The 20,084-nt window shown below is 35.7% G+C and overlaps 1 protein-coding gene across 3 annotated transcripts in view; it reads right to left on the bottom strand.

Annotated features, from left to right (window-relative positions):
• Positions 1-9,918: 9,918 nt before the first annotated feature.
• Positions 9,919-20,084, bottom strand: part of spata6 (spermatogenesis associated 6) — a 35,598-nt gene continuing 25,432 nt past the window's right edge. Inside the window, exons 11-12 of one of the 3 annotated variants that reach the window (XM_061882980.1) lie at positions 18,257-18,417; positions 9,919-10,675 (exon numbers count right to left, since the gene is read on the bottom strand). In XM_061882980.1, coding sequence (XP_061738964.1) covers positions 10,567-10,675; positions 18,257-18,417 — 270 coding nt within the window. In that variant the 3' untranslated portion in view covers positions 9,919-10,566. The remainder of the gene's footprint in view (positions 10,676-18,256; positions 18,418-20,084) is intronic. The other 2 variants (XM_061882978.1, XM_061882979.1) reach the window with 2 other exon arrangements.

The raw sequence follows: 20,084 nt of genomic DNA, 5'->3' as shown, positions 1-20,084 counted from the left end.
ATATTTATATATATATATATATATATGTATATTTATATATATATATATATATATGTAAATGTGTGTGTGTATATATATATGTATATATATATGTGTAAACATCTATATATATATACGTGTATATGTGTGTGTATATATATATAAATGTGTGTAAACATCTATTTACATGTATGTATATACACATATATATATACATACATTGTGAGTGTATATATATGTGTATATACATATATGTATATATACATGTGTATATATGTATCTATATATACACACGTATATGTATATATGTACATATGTGTATATATATATATATGTATATGTACATATGTGTACATATATGTGTGTATATATATGTATAAATATGTGTGTGTAAAAATGTGTGTATATATATCTACACATGTATAAATATACAAACATTTATATTTGTATGTATGTATATATACACATATGTATTTATACATATATATACACACATATGTGTATATATGTATATGTGTATAAATATATATGTGTATTTATATATGTGTGTATATATATATATATATGTAAATGTGTGTATATATATATATATATACGTGTATATATGTGTGTGTGTATATATATATGTGTAAACATCTATATATGTGTGTATATATATTACACATTATTTATATATATATGTGTGTGTAAACTATATATATATACACACATGTATATATATATATATACACGTGTATGTATGTATATATATATATATACACACACATTGTGTGTGTGTATATATATGGATATACATATATGTATGTATGCATTTATGTATAGTAGACATATGTATATATATATATACACATATATGTGTATATATGTACATATGTGTGTATATATATATCTACATATGTGTATATACATGTATAAATGTGTGTGTGTATATATATGTGTGTAAATGTCTACACATACATGTATAAATGTACACACATTTATATATGTATATATATATATATATATATATGTGTATTTATACATATATATATATATATATATGTATTTATACATATATACACACACGTATATATACACATATATGTGTATACATGTGTATATATATGTATATGTATATATATATGTGTATAAATATATATGTGTATACACACATATATAATGTGTAATATATATATATATACATATATATATATATACACACACACACACATATATATATATACACACACATTTACATATATGTAAATGTGTGTATATATATATACGTGTATATATGTGTGTGTGTATATATATATATGTGTGTAAACATCTATATATGTGTGTATATATATTACACATTATTTATATATATATATGTGTGTAAACTATATATATATACACACATGTATATATATATATATACACGTGTATGTATGTATATATATATATACACACACATTGTGTGTGTGTATATATATGGATATACATATATGTATGTATGCATTTATGTATAGTAGACATATGTATATATATATATACACATATATGTGTATACACATATATGTGTATATATATATATACACATATATGTGTATACACATATATGTGTATATATATATATACACATATATGTGTATATATGTACATATGTGTGTATATATATACATATGTGTATATACATATGTATAAATGTGTGTGTGTGTATATATGTGTGTAAATGTCTACACATACATGTATAAATGTACACACATTTATATATGTATATATATATATATGTGTATTTATACATATATATATATATGTATTTATACATATATACACACACGTATATATACACATATGTGTATACATGTGTATATATATGTATATGTATATATATATGTGTATAAATATATATGTGTATACACACATATATAATGTGTAATATATATATATATACATATATATATATATACACACACACATATATATATATACACACATTTACATATATGTAAATGTGTGTATATATATATACGTGTATATAAATGTGTGTATATATATATATGGATATACATATATGTATATATATATACATATGTATATACATATATGTATATATACACATATATGTATATATATATACATATATGTATATATATACATATGTATATACACATATATGTATATATTTATGTACATATGTGTACATATGTGTGTATGTATAAATATGTGTGTGTATATATATATATGTGTGTATATATCTACACATACATGTATAAATATACACACATTTATATATATGTATGTATATATACACATATATGTATTTATACATATATATACACACATGTATATATACATATATATATGCATATATATGTATAGATATATATATACACACATTTACATATATATACACATATATAAATGTGTATTTATATATGTGTATATATATATGTAAATGTGTATATATATATATATATACATATATACGTGTATGTGTGTGTGTATATATATATATATATAGATGTGTAAACATCTATATATATGTGTATATATACACATATATATATGTGTGTATATATATATATACACACATATATACATGTGTGTATATATATATATACACACATATATATATGTGTATATATACACATATATATAGATGTTTACACATCTATATATATATATATACACACATATACATATGTGTGTATATATATATATACATGTGTGTATATATATATATATATATACACATATACATATGTGTGTATATATATATATACACATATACATATGTATATATATACATATGTGTATATATGTATATACATATATACGCACATGTATGTATGTGTATGTATGTACATATGTGTACATATATGTATATATATGTATAAATGTGTGTGTGTATATACATATGTGTGTATATATATCTACACATGTACAAATATACACACATTTATATGCGTATATATATATATATATATGTATTTATACATATATATACACACATATATGTATATATATACATGTGTGTATATATATGTATAAATACATATATATATATGTATTTATACATATATATACACACATATATGTATATTTTTACATATATATACACATATGTGTATATATATGTATATGTGTATTTATATATGTGCATATATATATATGTAAATGTGTGTGTATATATATATACACGTTTATATATGTGTGTGTGTATATATATGTATATATATATATATGTATGTATATACACACATAATATATATATATACACACATATAATATATATATATATATATACACACACACACACACACACATTGTGTGTATATGACAGAGAGAGTAGGTCAGACACAATTAAATACTTTAAATGATACTGCTGTTATTTAAACATGTACATTGCAACAACTAGTGAACAGACATTAATAGGAATGGCCATTCAAAACCAAAGAAAAAAACAGAAAGGAATCTCAACAAACAATGTTGGTTTAGTTCAGGTAATTCATAAAAAGTAATATCAAAAGTTCAAGTTTATAGGAGCCATATGAGACTATCGCAGTCCATATGTGCACTGGCAATTTATACAACCACACAGTGTTGTCAATACGACAGGTGTAACACAGTGTTGTCACTATGACGTCATAGTGTAACACAGTGTTGTCACTATGACAGGTGTAACACAGTGTTGTCACTATGACGTCATAGTGTAACAGTCTCACTATGACGCCATAGTGTAACACAGTGTTGTCACTATGACGTCATAGTGTAACACAGTGTTGTCACTACGACAGGTGTAACAGTGTTGTCACTACGACAGGTGTAACAGTGTTGTCACTACGACAGGTGTAACACAGTGTTGTCACTATGACGTCATAGTGTAACACAGTGTTGTCACTATGACGTCATAGTGTAACAGTCTCACTATGACGCCATAGTGTAACACAGTGTTGTCACTATGACGTCATAGTGTAACACAGTGTTGTCACTACGACAGGTGTAACAGTGTTGTCACTACGACAGGTGTAACAGTGTTGTCACTACGACAGGTGTAACACAGTGTTGTCACTATGACGTCATAGTGTAACACAGTGTTGTCACTATGACGTCGTAGTGTAACAGTGTTGTCACTATGACGTCGTAGTGTAACAGTGTTGTCACTATGACGTCGTAGTGTAACACTGTTGTCACTATGACGTCGTAGTGTAACACAGTGTTGTCACTATGACGTCGTAGTGTAACACAGTGTTGTCACTATGACGTCGTAGTGTAACATAGTGTTGTCACTATGACAGGTGTAACACAGTGTTGTCACTATGACGTCATAGTGTAACATAGTGTTGTCACTATGACGTCATAGTGTAACAGTGTCACTATGACGTCATAGTGTAACACAGTGTTGTCACTATGACGTCATAGTGTAACACAGTGTTGTCACTACGACAGGTGTAACAGTGTTGTCACTACGACAGGTGTAACACAGTGTTGTCACTATGACGTCATAGTGTAACACAGTGTTGTCACTATGACGTCGTAGTGTAACAGTGTTGTCACTATGACGTCGTAGTGTAACAGTGTTGTCACTATGACGTCGTAGTGTAACAGTGTTGTCACTATGACGTCGTAGTGTAACAGTGTTGTCACTATGACGTCGTAGTGTAACAGTGTTGTCACTATGACGTCGTAGTGTAACACAGTGTTGTCACTATGACGTCGTAGTGTAACACAGTGTTGTCACTATGACGTCGTAGTGTAACAAAGTGTTGTCACTATGACGTCATAGTGTAACAGTGTTGTCACTATGACGTCATAGTGTAACAGTGTTGTCACTATGACGTCGTAGTGTAACACTGTTGTCACTATGATGTCATAGTGTAACACAGTGTTGTCACTATGACGTCATAGTGTAACAAAGTGTTGTCACTATGACGTCATAGTGTAACACAGTGTTGTCACTATGACGTCATAGTGTAACACAGTGTTGTCACTATGACGTCATAGTGTAACACAGTGTTGTCACCACGACAGGTGTAACACAGTGTTGTCACCACGACAGGTGTAACAGTGTTGTCACTACGACAGGTGTAACAGTGTTGTCACTACGACAGGTGTAACACAGTGTTGTCACTATGATGTCATAGTGTAACACAGTGTTGTCACTATGACGTCATAGTGTAACACAGTGTTGTCACTATGACGTCATAGTGTAACACAGTGTTGTCACTATGACGTCATAGTGTAACACAGTGTTGTCACTATGACGTCATAGTGTAACACAGTGTTGTCACTATGACGTCATAGTGTAACACAGTGTTGTCGCTATGACAGGTGTAACACAGTGTTGTCACTATGACGTCATAGTGTAACACAGTGTCACTATGACGTCATAGTGTAACACAGTGTTGTCACTATGACAGGTGTAACACAGTGTTGTCACTATGATGTCATAGTGTAACAAAGTGTTGTCACTATGACAGGTGTAACAGTGTTGTCACTATGACAGGTGTAACACAGTGTTGTCACTATGACGTCATAGTGTAACACAGTGTTGTCACTATGATGTCATAGTGTAACACAGTGTTGTCACTATGACGTCATAGTGTAACACAGTGTTGTCACTATGATGTCATAGTGTAACAAAGTGTTGTCACTATGACAGGTGTAACAGTGTTGTCACTATGACAGGTGTAACAGTGTTGTCACTATGACGTCATAGTGTAACACAGTGTTGTCACTATGACGTCATAGTGTAACACAGTGTTGTCACTATGACGTCATAGTGTAACACAGTGTTGTCACTATGACGTCATAATGTAACACAGGGTTGTCACTATGACGTCATAATGTAACACAGTGTTGTCACTATGACGTCATAGTGTAACACAGTGTTGTCACTATGACATCATAGTGTAACACAGTGTTGTCACAATGACGTCATAGTGTAACACAGTGTTGTCACTACGACAGGTGTAACACAGTGTTGTCACTACGACAGGTGTAACACAGTGTTGTCATTATGACGTCATAGTGTAACACAGTGTTGTCACTATGACGTCATAGTGTAACACAGTGTTGTCACTATGACGTCATAGTGGCACTGTGTTGTCACTATGACGTCATAGTGTAACACAGTGTTGTCACTATGACGTCATAGTGTAACACAGTGTTGTCACTATGACAGGTGTAACACAGTGTTGTCACTACGACAGGTGTAACAGTGTTGTCACTACGACAGGTGTAACAGTGTTGTCACTACGACAGGTGTAACACAGTGTTGTCACTATGATGTCATAGTGTAACAAAGTGTTGTCACTATGACAGGTGTAACAGTGTTGTCACTATGACAGGTGTAACAGTGTTGTCACTATGACAGGTGTAACAGTGTTGTCACTATGACGTCATAGTGTAACACAGTGTTGTCACTATGACGTCATAGTGTAACACAGTGTTGTCACTATGACGTCATAGTGTAACACAGTGTTGTCACTATGACGTCATAGTGTAACACAGTGTTGTCACTATGACAGGTGTAACACAGTGTTGTCACTATGACGTCATAGTGTAACACAGTGTCACTATGACGTCATAGTGTAACACAGTGTTGTCACTACGACAGGTGTAACACAGTGTTGTCACTACGACAGGTGTAACACAGTGTTGTCACTATGACGTCATAGTGTAACACAGTGTTGTCACTATGACGTCGTAGTGTAACACAGTGTTGTCACTATGATGTCATAGTGTAACAAAGTGTTGTCACTATGACGTCGTAGTGTAACAGTGTTGTCACTATGACGTCGTAGTGTAACAGTGTTGTCACTATGACGTCGTAGTGTAACAGTGTTGTCACTATGACGTCGTAGTGTAACACAGTGTTGTCACTATGATGTCATAGTGTAACAAAGTGTTGTCACTATGACGTCATAGTGTAACAGTGTTGTCACTATGACGTCGTAGTGTAACACTGTTGTCACTATGACGTCATAGTGTAACACAGTGTTGTCACTATGATGTCATAGTGTAACAAAGTGTTGTCACTATGACAGGTGTAACAGTGTTGTCACTATGACAGGTGTAACAGTGTTGTCACTATGACGTCATAGTGTAACACAGTGTTGTCACTATGACGTCATAGTGTAACACAGTGTTGTCACTGTAACGTCATAGTGTAACACAGTGTCACTATGACGTCATAGTGTAACGCAGTGTCACTATGACGTCATAGTGTCACACAGTGTCACTATGACGTCATAGTGTAACACAGTGTCACTATGACGTCATAGTGTAACACAGTGTCACTATGACGTCATAGTGTAACACAGTGTTGTCACTACGACAGGTGTAACACAGTGTTGTCACTACGACAGGTGTAACAGTGTTGTCACTACGACAGGTGTAACAGTGTTGTCACTACGACAGGTGTAACACAGTGTTGTCACTATGACGTCATAGTGTAACACAGTGTTGTCACTATGACGTCATAGTGTAACACAGTGTTGTCACTATGACGTCATAGTGTAACACAGTGTTGTCACTATGACGTCATAGTGTAACACAGTGTTGTCACTATGACGTCATAGTGTAACACAGTGTTGTCACTATGACGTCATAGTGTAACAGTGTTGTCACTATGACGTCGTAGTGTAACACTGTTGTCACTATGACGTCGTAGTGTAACACAGTGTTGTCACTATGACGTCATAGTGTAACACAGTGTTGTCACTACGACGTCATAGTGTAACACAGTGTTGTCACTACGACGTCATAGTGTAACACAGTGTTGCCAATACGACGTCATAGTGTAACACAGTGTTGTCACTACGACATCATAGTGTAACACAGTGTTGTCACTACGACGTCATAGTGTAACACAGTGTTGTCACTATGACAGGTGTAACACAGTGTTGTCACTATGACAGGTGTAACAGTGTTGTCACTATGACATCATAGTGTAACACAGTGTTACACCTGTCATAGTGACAACACTGTGTTGATGTCATAGTGTAACAGTGTTGTCACTATGACAGGTGTAACAGTGTTGTCACTATGACATCATAGTGTAACACAGTGTTACACCTGTCATAGTGACAACACAGTCTTACACTATGACGTCATAGTGACAACACTGTTACACTATGACGTCATAGTGACAACACGTGTTACACTATGACATCATAGTGTAACAGTGTTGTCACTATGACGTCATAGTGTAACACAGTGTTTTCACTATGACGTCATAGTGTAACACAGTGTTACACCTGTCAGAGTGACAACACTGTTACACTATGACGTCGTAGTGACAACACTGTGTTACACTATGACGTCATAGTGACAACACTGTTACACTATGACGTCATAGTGACAACACTGTGTTACACTATGACGTCATAGTGTAACAGTGTTGTCACTATGACGTCATAGTGTAACACAGTGTTGTCACTATGACGTCATAGTGACAACACTGTGTTACACCTGTCATAGTGACAACACTGTGTTACACTATGACGTCATAGTGACAACACTGTGTTACACTATGACATCATAGTGACACCACTGTGTTACACTATGACGTCGTAGTGACAACACTGTGTTACACCTGTCATAGTGACAACACTGTGTTACACTATGACGTCATAGTGCAACACAGTGTTGTCACTATGACAGGTGTAACACTGTGTTACACTATGACGTCATAGTGCAACACAGTGTTGTCACTATGACAGGTGTAACACAGTGTTGTCACTATGACGTCATAGTGTAACTGCGCTCCAGCGGCAGTATTCATTCATTGTTTTTACTGTAGCATAAAAAATGCAGATGGCCTTAAAAGGCCACAATACTCAGTCACCATATTTAAGTACCCACAATAAAAACTCAACATAAATATAAATTCAATCGGATCAGAAACATTGGAGGAAACAGGATTAAAACCCGATGCTAACCGCCCACAGAAAATACATGGGTACGGCTAGTAGCTACTATTAGCAAACAGATAGACTTACCAACTCGGCTTAATATCTCAACATTGACACACCCTTTCGTCGCAACTCGGCCCTGATGGTCGGCACCTATAAGTTTACAATTAGTTGTAAAATGTTGGATGGTTGTTTTTACAATATGCAAGCAAACGACAACTTTAAAACATACCAGCTTCAGATGTCCCCATGCAGGACTAGTCGAGTAGGCAAGAATGATCTCTGGGATCACTAGCGCCCTCTACCACCAGGAGGCTGAAGAACAGGTGCCTCACAAAGTGTGATCTCCGCAGGTGTTTTATGATTGCCCAGCACAAGAAATACATTACACACATACAGTTGTTGACAAAATACACTGTACATTATATACCTCAGCTAACTACACTATGGAAATGTATAATATCATTCATGTAGCAATACAGTCTCACTGCACAGCAGCCAGCAGTTAGCCGAGTTATTGCCATGGTGACGGAGAGGCTGAACTGGCGGTGACTCACCGCAAGTCTCTTCTCAGTATTTGAACGGCAAATGTGAAAATTCAGCGATTTTGAATACAAATAATCTAAAACTGGTGAAGTTAAATGGAAAATAACTTTATACAGCAGTAAAATCACTGGATACATATAACAATTTTATTATCTTTTTAAATTTTTTTCTTTTCTTTCCATGATGGCAGGTGAGGCCCCACTTCACCTGCCTACCCTGACTGCACGTCACTGGTTTGTATACATACATACATACATACATACATACATACATACATACATACATACATACATACATACATACATACATACATATATATATATATATATATATATATATATATATACATACATACATACATATATACATACATACATATATACATACATACATACATACATACATACATATATACATATATATATATATATATATATATATATATATATACACACACATATATATTTATATGTATATATGTGTATATACACACATATATATGTGTATGTATATATATACATATATAAACATATATACATATATATGTTTATATATGTATATATGTTTTGCCAAAGGTGGAAGGGATTCCATTTTTAAATGAAATCAGCTTTGATTAGAATGACAACAATTCTTCATTAAAGCAGATTTTTGGTAGAATTACCTTTCTCCCCATCATTACAATACCTTTAAAAAGTAAATTATTTCATTTTTGTCATAATCTTTCCATTCAATACACTCTTGTCACATCCTTTCTCTCTACCTTCTTGTGCTGTGAAGATCTGCAGCTTTCACCCTTCCCACACACGCACACCCACACACACACTTACACCCACACACACACTTACACACACACACCCACGTTGCTCTTTCTATTCCCGCATGATTTCACATGCAGCTTTAGAGAAAAAAAAGAAAAAATGTCTCGTCTTGGCTTTTAACATCACCCCTGCAGCATGGCTCTTTTTAAGCGGGAGGAAGACAAAAAGGCCCAGAGGGGATGTTTTGGATGTGAATGATCATCAAATGGAGATGAAATGGCGTGCGTGAGACTCACTGCGAGGTAACAAGGTGTGTGTGTGTGTGTGTGTGTGTGAGACATACTGTACGATACGCAACAGCGTTTGTGTTTCAGTTACTTTTAGCCGGGATGGGAGGGTTAGAGGCCAATCTCTGCGTCCATGGACACGCCGTGTGTCAGCAGGATCTTCTGGACCCGGCTGTGGATCTGCTCCCAGTATGATGGACTGGTCTCACTGGTCTGTAGCCTGCGAAGTACAAACCACAAATATGTGGGAAAAAAAAACAGTAAAATATATGTAAATATTGTTTTTATATACATTCAAAAACATTTTTTTCAAAGTACTTGGTAACGTGACAAAATAATACATATAATTATTGTGCCGTGCAGCTTTCATCCGCTAGAGGGCGCCAAAGCCCCGTGTAAAACAGCAGCTACATGTGTGGTTTGGTCAGCAATATAACATCAATATTATTACCAATATATTCATTCCAGTAATTCAAACAAGATGGTCTCTCTCCAATAACATGAATTGATTGACGTGGACCCCGATTTAAAGAAGTTGAAAAACTTATTGGGGTGTTACCATTTAGAGGTCAATTGTACGGAATATGTACTGTACTGTGCAATCTACTAATAAAAGTTTCAATCATACAAAAGAAGAAGTAATCAAAATAGTAAATCTAAGACCTCAACCGACTGTCATGGAAAATATATGGTAACGATAAAAAAGGTTATAGAAGACATTTCAGAACCTCTTACATAAATCAGTAACGTATCATTTCTAACCGGCAAATTCCCTGACAAAATAAAAATTGCAAAAGTTGTACCAATTCATAAGAATGGAAACATACACCAGTTCACTAACAACACACCAGTTTCATTACTTCCACAATTCTCCAAAATCATGGAAAAACTATACAACAGCAGATTAGATACATGTATCAACAAAAGTGGGGCGCCCGTGGTGAAGCAATTTGGATTTAGAGCAAATATTTCAACATCAATAGCATTAATCAAAATAACAGAGGAAATTACCAATGCAATAGACCATGGGTGTCAAACTCATGCCGCCTAAGGGATCGAGGCTCACGGTCATTCCGGCCAACCACGTGGAGTGATTTCTCCAGATTCTCTGAACCTTTTGATGATATTATGGAGCGTAGATGTTGAAATCCCTAAATTTCTTGCAATTGCACTTTGAGAAAGGTTGTCCTTAAACTGTTTGACTATTTGCTCACACAGTTGTGGACAAAGGGGTGTACCTCGCCCCATCCTTTCTTGTGAAAGACTGAGCATTTTTTGGGAAGCTGTTTTTGTAGCCAATCATGGCACCCACCTGTTCCCAATTAGCCTGCACACCTGTGGGATGTTCCAAATAAGTGTTTGATGAGCATTCTTCAACTTTATCAGTATTTATTGCCACCTTTCCCAACTTCTTTGTCACGTGTTGCTGGCATCAAATTCTAAAGTTAATGATTATTTGCACAAAAAAAAAATGTTTATCAGTTTGAACATCAAATATGTTGTCTTTGTAGCATATTCAACTGAATATGAGTTGAAAATGATTTGCAAATCAATCAATCAATCAATCAATGTTTACTTATATAGCCCTAAATCACTAGTGTCTCAAAGGGCTGCACAAACCACCATGACATCCTCGGTAGGCCCACATAAGGGCAAGGAAAACTCACACCCAGTGGGACGTCGGTGACAATGATGACTATGAGAACCTTAGAGAGGAGGAAAGCAATGGATGTTGAGCGGGTCCAACATGATACTGTGAGAGTTCAATCCATAATGGATCCAACACAGTCGCGAGAGTCCAGTCCAAAGCGGATCCAACACAGCAGCGAGAGTCCCGTTCACAGCGGAGCCAGCAGGAAACCATCCCAAGCGGAGGCGGATCAACAGCGCAGAGATGTCCCCAGGCGATACACAGGCAAGCAGTACATGGCCAACGGATCGGACCGGACCCCCTCCACAAATCATTGTATTCTGTTTGTATTTACATTTAACTCAATTTCCCAATTCATGTGAATGTGAGTGTGAATGTTGTCTGTCTATCTGTGTTGGCCCTGCGATGAGGTGGCGACTTGTCCAGGGTGTACCCGCCTTCCGCCCGATTGTAGCTGAGATAGGCGCCAGCGCCCCCCGCGACCCCGAAAGGGAATAAGCGGTAGAAAATGGTTGGATGGATATGGAAACAGGGTTTGTAGATTGTAGAACTTTGAGGTTGTTTGCTCAATGCTAAGTGCTTTTTACAAATAAAATCTATTATTATTATTATTATTATAGAGCAGCAGCCGTGGCAGCGCTCGGGAATTATTTTGTTGATTTAACCCCCATTTCCAAGCCTTGATAGAATAACAATATTAATTGTGTCTTATATTTTGTAACACACCCAAAGACCCCTTTAAAGTCTGCAAAAGTGCGTTTTGAGACATGACAAGAATAAACATGCGTCACGTTGAAAGTTGTCCCCTGTCAACAGATCCACTAAGAGAGCGGTGAAGGAGGAACAGCAACAGACTGAGATGTTGGAGCTTTAAGAGCGACCAAACACGGCAGCCGTGCTCGAATCTGGCGCCTCGCAGCTAACGCGACCGTTCAGCTCGGGACAAAAAGCATCGTTCATTCCCCTCTGGGATTAGTTTATTGATTTTAATGTTTGCTCACGAGCTTGAGGAGGACGAGGGCGGACGAGGACGAGGACGAGGATGGGACACGGGCGCCCGTGATCAAGTCGCAGCTGTGGTGATCGATGACAAGGTCTCTGCCAGACGTATTAAAAGGCGGCGTCGGGTCAAACGCATCAAGAGTGCGACAACAACACAGATCGATACACTTTTCCTCTTTGTTGTCCTTCTTGGCCCGGTAATCAACAAACATGACGAGACATCAGTGTGTGTCATTTAACAGGTGGAGGGGACGCACACACAATGTATGAGCAGTGCTCTCAGGGTGGTCATGTGACTTCCTGTCATTGACACAACAGACAGGTGCAGCTTTTGATCTTACAAGCAAACAGCATTTCCTCAGCCGCCTTGGAATTCATTACACTGGTGAACAAACTGGGAGGGATTCACATCGGGACAATTTCCAACTCACACGTCAGAATATCATTCACTCTTCCATTTGAAACCGCCACTAAAAAAAGGAATAACTATACCCGTTTTTTCATGATTCTGGATATTAAGGTGAAACAAAACATGAATAATGTTTAGTTCATCCTATATTAGTTCAATCAAATGTATAAAAACATGTATCAGCCACATTGTGCATCAAATATCAAAAGAAAAAAAAGGTGTTCAGCATTTCCCAGTGTTTATTTGTGGCGGCTCATCACAGATAATTGGAAGGAAGGAAGGAAGGAAAGAAAGGAAGGAAGGAAGGAAGGAAAAAAATGTATTCAGAATTTCAGCAAAAGGTGACTATGTGGCTGATATTTTATGTTTTGGGGCAGTAATTATGTGTAAAAGGTGACTATATGGCTGGTATTTTATGTTTTGGGGCAGTAATTATGCGTAAAAGGTGACTATATGGCTGATATTTAATGTTTGGGGCAGTAATTATGCGTAAAAGGTGACTATATGGCTGATATTTTATGTTTTGGGGCACAAATTATGCATGAAAGTGACTATATGGCTGATATTTTATGTTTTGGGGCAGTAATTATGTGTAAAAGGTAGTCACCTTTTCATGGCTGATATTTTATGTTTTGGGGCAGTAATTATGCATAATTATATGGCTGATATTTTATGATTTGGAGCAGTAATTATGTGTAAAAGGTGACTATGTGGCTAGTATTTTATGTTTTGGGGCAGTAATTATGCGTAAAAGGTGACTATATGGCTGGTATTTTATGTTTTGGGGCAGTAATTATGTGTAAAAGGTGACTATATGGCTGGTATTTTATGTTTTGGGGCAGTAATTATGCGTAAAAGGTGACTATATGGCTGATATTTGCTGTTTTGGGGCACTAATTATGTGTAAAAGGTGACTATATGGCTGATATTTTATATTTTGGGGCAGTAATTATGCGTAAAAGGTGACTATATGGCTGATATTTTATGTTTTGGGGCAGTAATTATGCATAATTATGTGGCTGATATTTTATGATTTGGGGCAGTAATTATGTGTAAAAGGTGACTATGTGGCTGGTATTTTATGTTTTGGGGCAGTAATTATGCGTAAAAGGTGACTATATGGCTGATATTTTATGTTTTGGGGCAGTAATTATGCATAATTATGTGGCTGATATTTTATGATTTGGGGCACTAATTATGCATAAAAGGTGACTATATGGCTGGTATTTTAGGTTTTGGGGCACTAACTATGCGTAAAAGGTGATTATATGGCTGATATTTAATGTTTGGGGCAGTAATTATGCGTAAAAGGTGACTATATGGCTGATATTTAATGTTTGGGGCAGTAATTATGCGTAAAAGGTGACTATATGGCTGATATTTTATGTTTTGGGGCACAAATTATGCATAAAAGTGACTATATGGCTGATATTTTATGTTTTGGGGCAGTAATTATGTGTAAAAGGTAGTCACCTTTTCATGGCTGATATTTTATGTTTTGGGGCAGTAATTATGCATAATTATATGGCTGATATTTTATGATTTGGAGCAGTAATTATGTGTAAAAGGTGACTATGTGGCTAGTATTTTATGTTTTGGGGCAGTAATTATGCGTAAAAGGTGACTATATGGCTGATATTTTATGTTTTGGGGCACTAATTACGCCTAAAAGGTGACTATATGGCTGATATTTTATGTTTTGGGGCAGTAATTATGCATAATTATGTGGCTGATATTTTATGATTTGGAGCAGTAATTATGTGTAAAAGGTGACTATGTGGCTGGTATTTTATGTTTTGGGGCAGTAATTATGCGTAAAAGGTGACTATATGGCTGATATTTTATGTTTTGGGGCACTAATTATGCATAATTATGTGGCTGATATTTTATGATTTGGGGCACTAATTATGCATAAAAGGTGACTATATGGCTGGTATTTTAGGTTTTGGGGCACTAACTATGCGTAAAAGGCGGTTATATGGCTGATATTTAATGTTTGGGGCAGTAATTATGCGTAAAAGGGGACTATATGGCTGATATTTTATGTTTTGGGGCACAAATTATGCATAAAAGTGACTATATGGCTGATATTTTATGTTTTGGGGCAGTAATTATGTGTAAAAGGTAGTCACCTTTTCATGGCTGATATTTTATGTTTTGGGGCAGTAATTATGCATAATTATATGGCTGATATTTTATGATTTGGAGCAGTAATTATGTGTAAAAGGTGACTATGTGGCTGGTATTTTATGTTTTGGGGCAGTAATTATGCGTAAAAGGTGACTATATGGCTGGCATTTTATGTTTTGGGGCAGTAATTATGCGTAAAAGGTGATTATATGGCTGGTATTTTATGTTTTGGGGCACTAATTATGCGTAAAAGGTGACTATATGGCTGATATTTTATGTTTTGGGGCACTAATTACGCCTAAAAGGTGACTATATGGCTGATATTTTATGTTTTGGGGCAGTAATTATGCATAATTATGTGGCTGATATTTTATGATTTGGGGCAGTAATTATGTGTAAAAGGTGACTATGTGGCTGGTATTTTATGTTTTGGGGCAGTAATTATGCGTAAAAGGTGACTATATGGCTGATATTTTATGTTTTGGGGCAGTAATTATGCATAATTATGTGGCTGATATTTTATGATTTGGGGCACTAATTATGCATAAAAGGTGACTATATGGCTGGTATTTTAGGTTTTGGGGCACTAACTATGCGTAAAAGGTGATTATATGGCTGATATTTTATGTTTTGGGGCAGTAATTATGCGTAAAAGGTGACTATATGGCTGATATTTAATGTTTGGGGCAGTAATTATGCGTAAAAGGTGACTATATGGCTGATATTTTATATTTTGGGGCAGTAATTATGCGTAAAAGGTGACTATATGGCTGATATTTTATGTTTTGGGGCAGTAATTATGCGTAAAAGGTGACTATATGGCTGATATTTTATGTTTTGGTGGCAGTAATTATGTGTAAAAGGTGATTATATGGCTGATATTTTATGTTTTGGTGCAGTAATTATGCATAAAAGGTGACTATATGGCTGATATTTTATGTTTTGGTGGCAGTAATTATGTGTAAAAGGTGATTATATGGCTGATATTTAATGTTTTGGGGCAGTAATTATGCGTAAAAGGTGACTATATGGCTGATATTTAATGTTTGGGGCAGTAATTATGCGTAAAAGGTGACTATATGGCTGATATTTTATATTTTGGGGCAGTAATTATGCGTAAAAGGTGACTATATGGCTGATATTTTATGTTTTGGGGGCAGTAATTATGTGTAAAAGGTGATTATATGGCTGATATTTTATGTTTTGGGGCAGTAATTATGTGTAAAAGGTGACTATATGGCTGATATTTTATGTTTTGGGGCACAAATTATGCATTAAAGGTGACTATATGGCTGATATTTTATATTTTGGGGCAGTAATTATGTGTAAAAGGTGACTATATGGCTGATATTTTATGTTTTGGAGCACTAATTATGCATAAAAGGTGACTATATGGCTGATATTTTATGTTTTGGTGGCAGTAATTATGTGTAAAAGGTGACTATATGGCTGGTATTTTATATTTTGGTGGCAGTAATTATGTGTAAAGGGTGACTATGTGGCTGGTATTTTATGTTTTGGGGTACTAATTATGCAATAGTAACATTTAGTTTATAATGCTCTATAAACATATTAGCTTTATTAACCATAATACTTTGTGAAAATGTCATTGCAATGGTCAGAACCAGTCAGTCAGGATAAATCACAGTGCACATACTTTTTGCCAATCAATCACCTTGAGTTCCCCTTAAGTATTTGCAGGAAAACAAACTAAAAGACGACGACCAAGAAAGACTAAAAGAACTACAAATATGCATAATGGCACGTTTGGAGGCATTCGGCAACATTATTACTTGTTTGCAACGCAGCAGAACACACAGAAATGTCGACAGCCTTAAAGAGGCTGGGTTCGTCTAAAAAGGACTGGTCTAATACATGAACTAATTTATATATTCTCAAGAGTAGTCATGGTACAGCTTGTGGTGCCTTGCTTTTCATTAGTAATTGTTCCAAAAAGTCTGACAAAAAGAGAAACAATTGTCTCCATAAGAAATGATAAGTACATACAATTAAGCGGTTACAGACACCCAAAAATATGAATACAACAAACGACTTTAATTATTTTATCTATTATTATAAAGAAAAATTATGATTCACATGCAGAAAAGAATGTGATGTACATATAAATGATGAACATTTTTTATAAATAAACATTTAACATCACTTTTACCTTTAATGAGGATTTTACTATTTTGCTACAAGTTCTTCTAATTCAATTTTTTTTTTCACCTTCTTTATCAGTCGCAACGTCCTTTGACCCCATTCATGGTGGACAAAGTCACCGACATGTGACATTTTAGTTTGGAGACGCCATTCTGATGATGATACGCGGGCACCACAAGCGCTTGGTATACAAAAACTGAGACAGCATTTTGGTGTAAACTAAGTCATACAACATGTGGGTATCACTGTACCGTATGTCTTCTCAAGAAACAATTATTTAGAGTAGTCTGTGTACAGCTTGCACAATATTGGTTTACCATCCAGTGAAAATGATTCAAAGGCGATAGGGTCATGGTCGTTGTTAGCAGCAGCTTGCATAAAGTTTGCATGTAAAATAAGAAAGAAAGAAAGTTGAGTTTTGTGAAGGTGCAAAAGATTTCTTTTACCTTTCCCTGTGGGAATGCACGGATGTCACAGGGCTTCTATACTGAGACGAGGCCGCGATGGAGGCGCTCCTCTGAGGGCTTCGGGTCAGGCCATCTTGTCTGAATGACGACCCAAGAGACGACGTGCACAGCGAATGTAACCCCAGCTGCTGCTGCTGCTGCTGGGAAACAAGTTTGGCGTCAATAAAAGTTCCCTTACAGAAATCTGAAGAAGTAACACGTGTACAGTACAAGAGAATGCAGTTTTTCACATACAAAAGTGTGGACACACCTTCTTAGTCAATGCGTTGTCTTTATTTTCATGACTATTTACATTGTAGATTGTCACTGAAGGCATCAACACTATGAATGAACACATGTGGAGTTATGTACTTAAAAAACAAAGGGAAAGAACTGAATTCTTCAAAACAGCCACCCTTTGCTCTGATTACTGCTTTGCAGACTCTTGGCATTCTCTCTATGAGCTTCAAGAGGTCGTCACCTGAAATGGTTTTCACTTCACGGGTGTGCTTGAAGCTCATGGAGAGAATGCCAAAAGAGTGCAAAGCAGTAATCACAGCAAAGGGTGGCCGTTTTGAAGAAACTAGAATATAAAACAAGTTTTCAGTTATTTCACCTTTTTTTAAGTACATAACTCCACATGTGTTCATTCAAACGTTTGATTCCTTCAATGACAATCTACAGTAGTCATGAAAATAAAGACAACGCATTGAATGAGGATGTGTGTGCCTACTTTTGGCCTGTTCTGTACCTTCATCATAAACACATTTAAATACAGATAAAAGCAAGGTAATGTTTTTTTTCTCATTCAAGGGTGCTACTGGAAAATATTCCAAATACTGTAACATCAAATGGAAACCCTACAGAGCAGGTCTGAAATTACAAGTACTTGGGTTTTACTCTTGATCAGGAGCTTTCATTTAAAGCCCATATTAACAACTTGGTCTCTAAGCTTTAGAAATAAAAACGGCTTCTTTCTTAAAGTCAGAAAGAAATTGGTGACAGCGACTATCTTGCCCGTAAATGATTATGGAGACGTGCTTTATTTTAGTGCTTCATCTAAATGCCTCCAGTCCTTGGACGCTGTTTTTCACTCAGCACTAAGATTCGTTACTGGCTGTCGTAGTCTCACCCACCACTGTCAACTGTACATGAAGTCAGACTTATCTTCATTGAGTGCACGCAGATACACTCATTGGCTGGCCATCATTTATAAAGCTCTTTTAGGTTTAATACCTCCATACTTGTGTACTTTGTTACAAAGAAAAAACAGCTCCTATGCATTAAGTTCTAACAATTTGTATGTTTTAACTGTTCCCCATGTACGGACTGAATTTGGCAAAAGAGCTTTTGGCATTGCTGCCCCTGTGGCATGGAATGCATTGCAGACGAAACTGAAACTCACTGAACTAATTCCATTTGGAGCCTTCCGTTCTGTCCTGAGGGACAAAGAGCAAGAGACTTTTGCTCAGTGCCTGTGTTTTTAAAAGGTGTGAATCTTTTTTACAGTTCTCTTTTATGTATTTTAAAATGTATGTCTTAATGCAGGGGTGCCCATTACGTTGATCGCGATCAACTGGTCGATCTCGGAGGGTGTGTCAGTCGATCTCAAGCCAGGCATTAAAAAATAGACATAAAAATGAGCAATCATCAATCATACCAAGACTTCACTTTCGTCAGTTGTTTGACATTCTCGGCACCCGAGGATCTTGTGAGATGACGCTGGCTGCTGCGAGCTCATATTTAAGAAAAAAATCACTAACAGGGCGGACGCAGAGAAACACATTTTATTTCTAGAGACTCCGTACCTACTGTCAAAACTCTAAAG

The sequence above is a fragment of the Nerophis ophidion genome, linkage group LG22, assembly GCF_033978795.1.
Source record: "Nerophis ophidion isolate RoL-2023_Sa linkage group LG22, RoL_Noph_v1.0, whole genome shotgun sequence".
Classification (NCBI taxonomy): Eukaryota; Metazoa; Chordata; class Actinopteri; order Syngnathiformes; family Syngnathidae; genus Nerophis; species Nerophis ophidion.
This window is presented reverse-complemented; position numbering and strand designations above follow the sequence as displayed.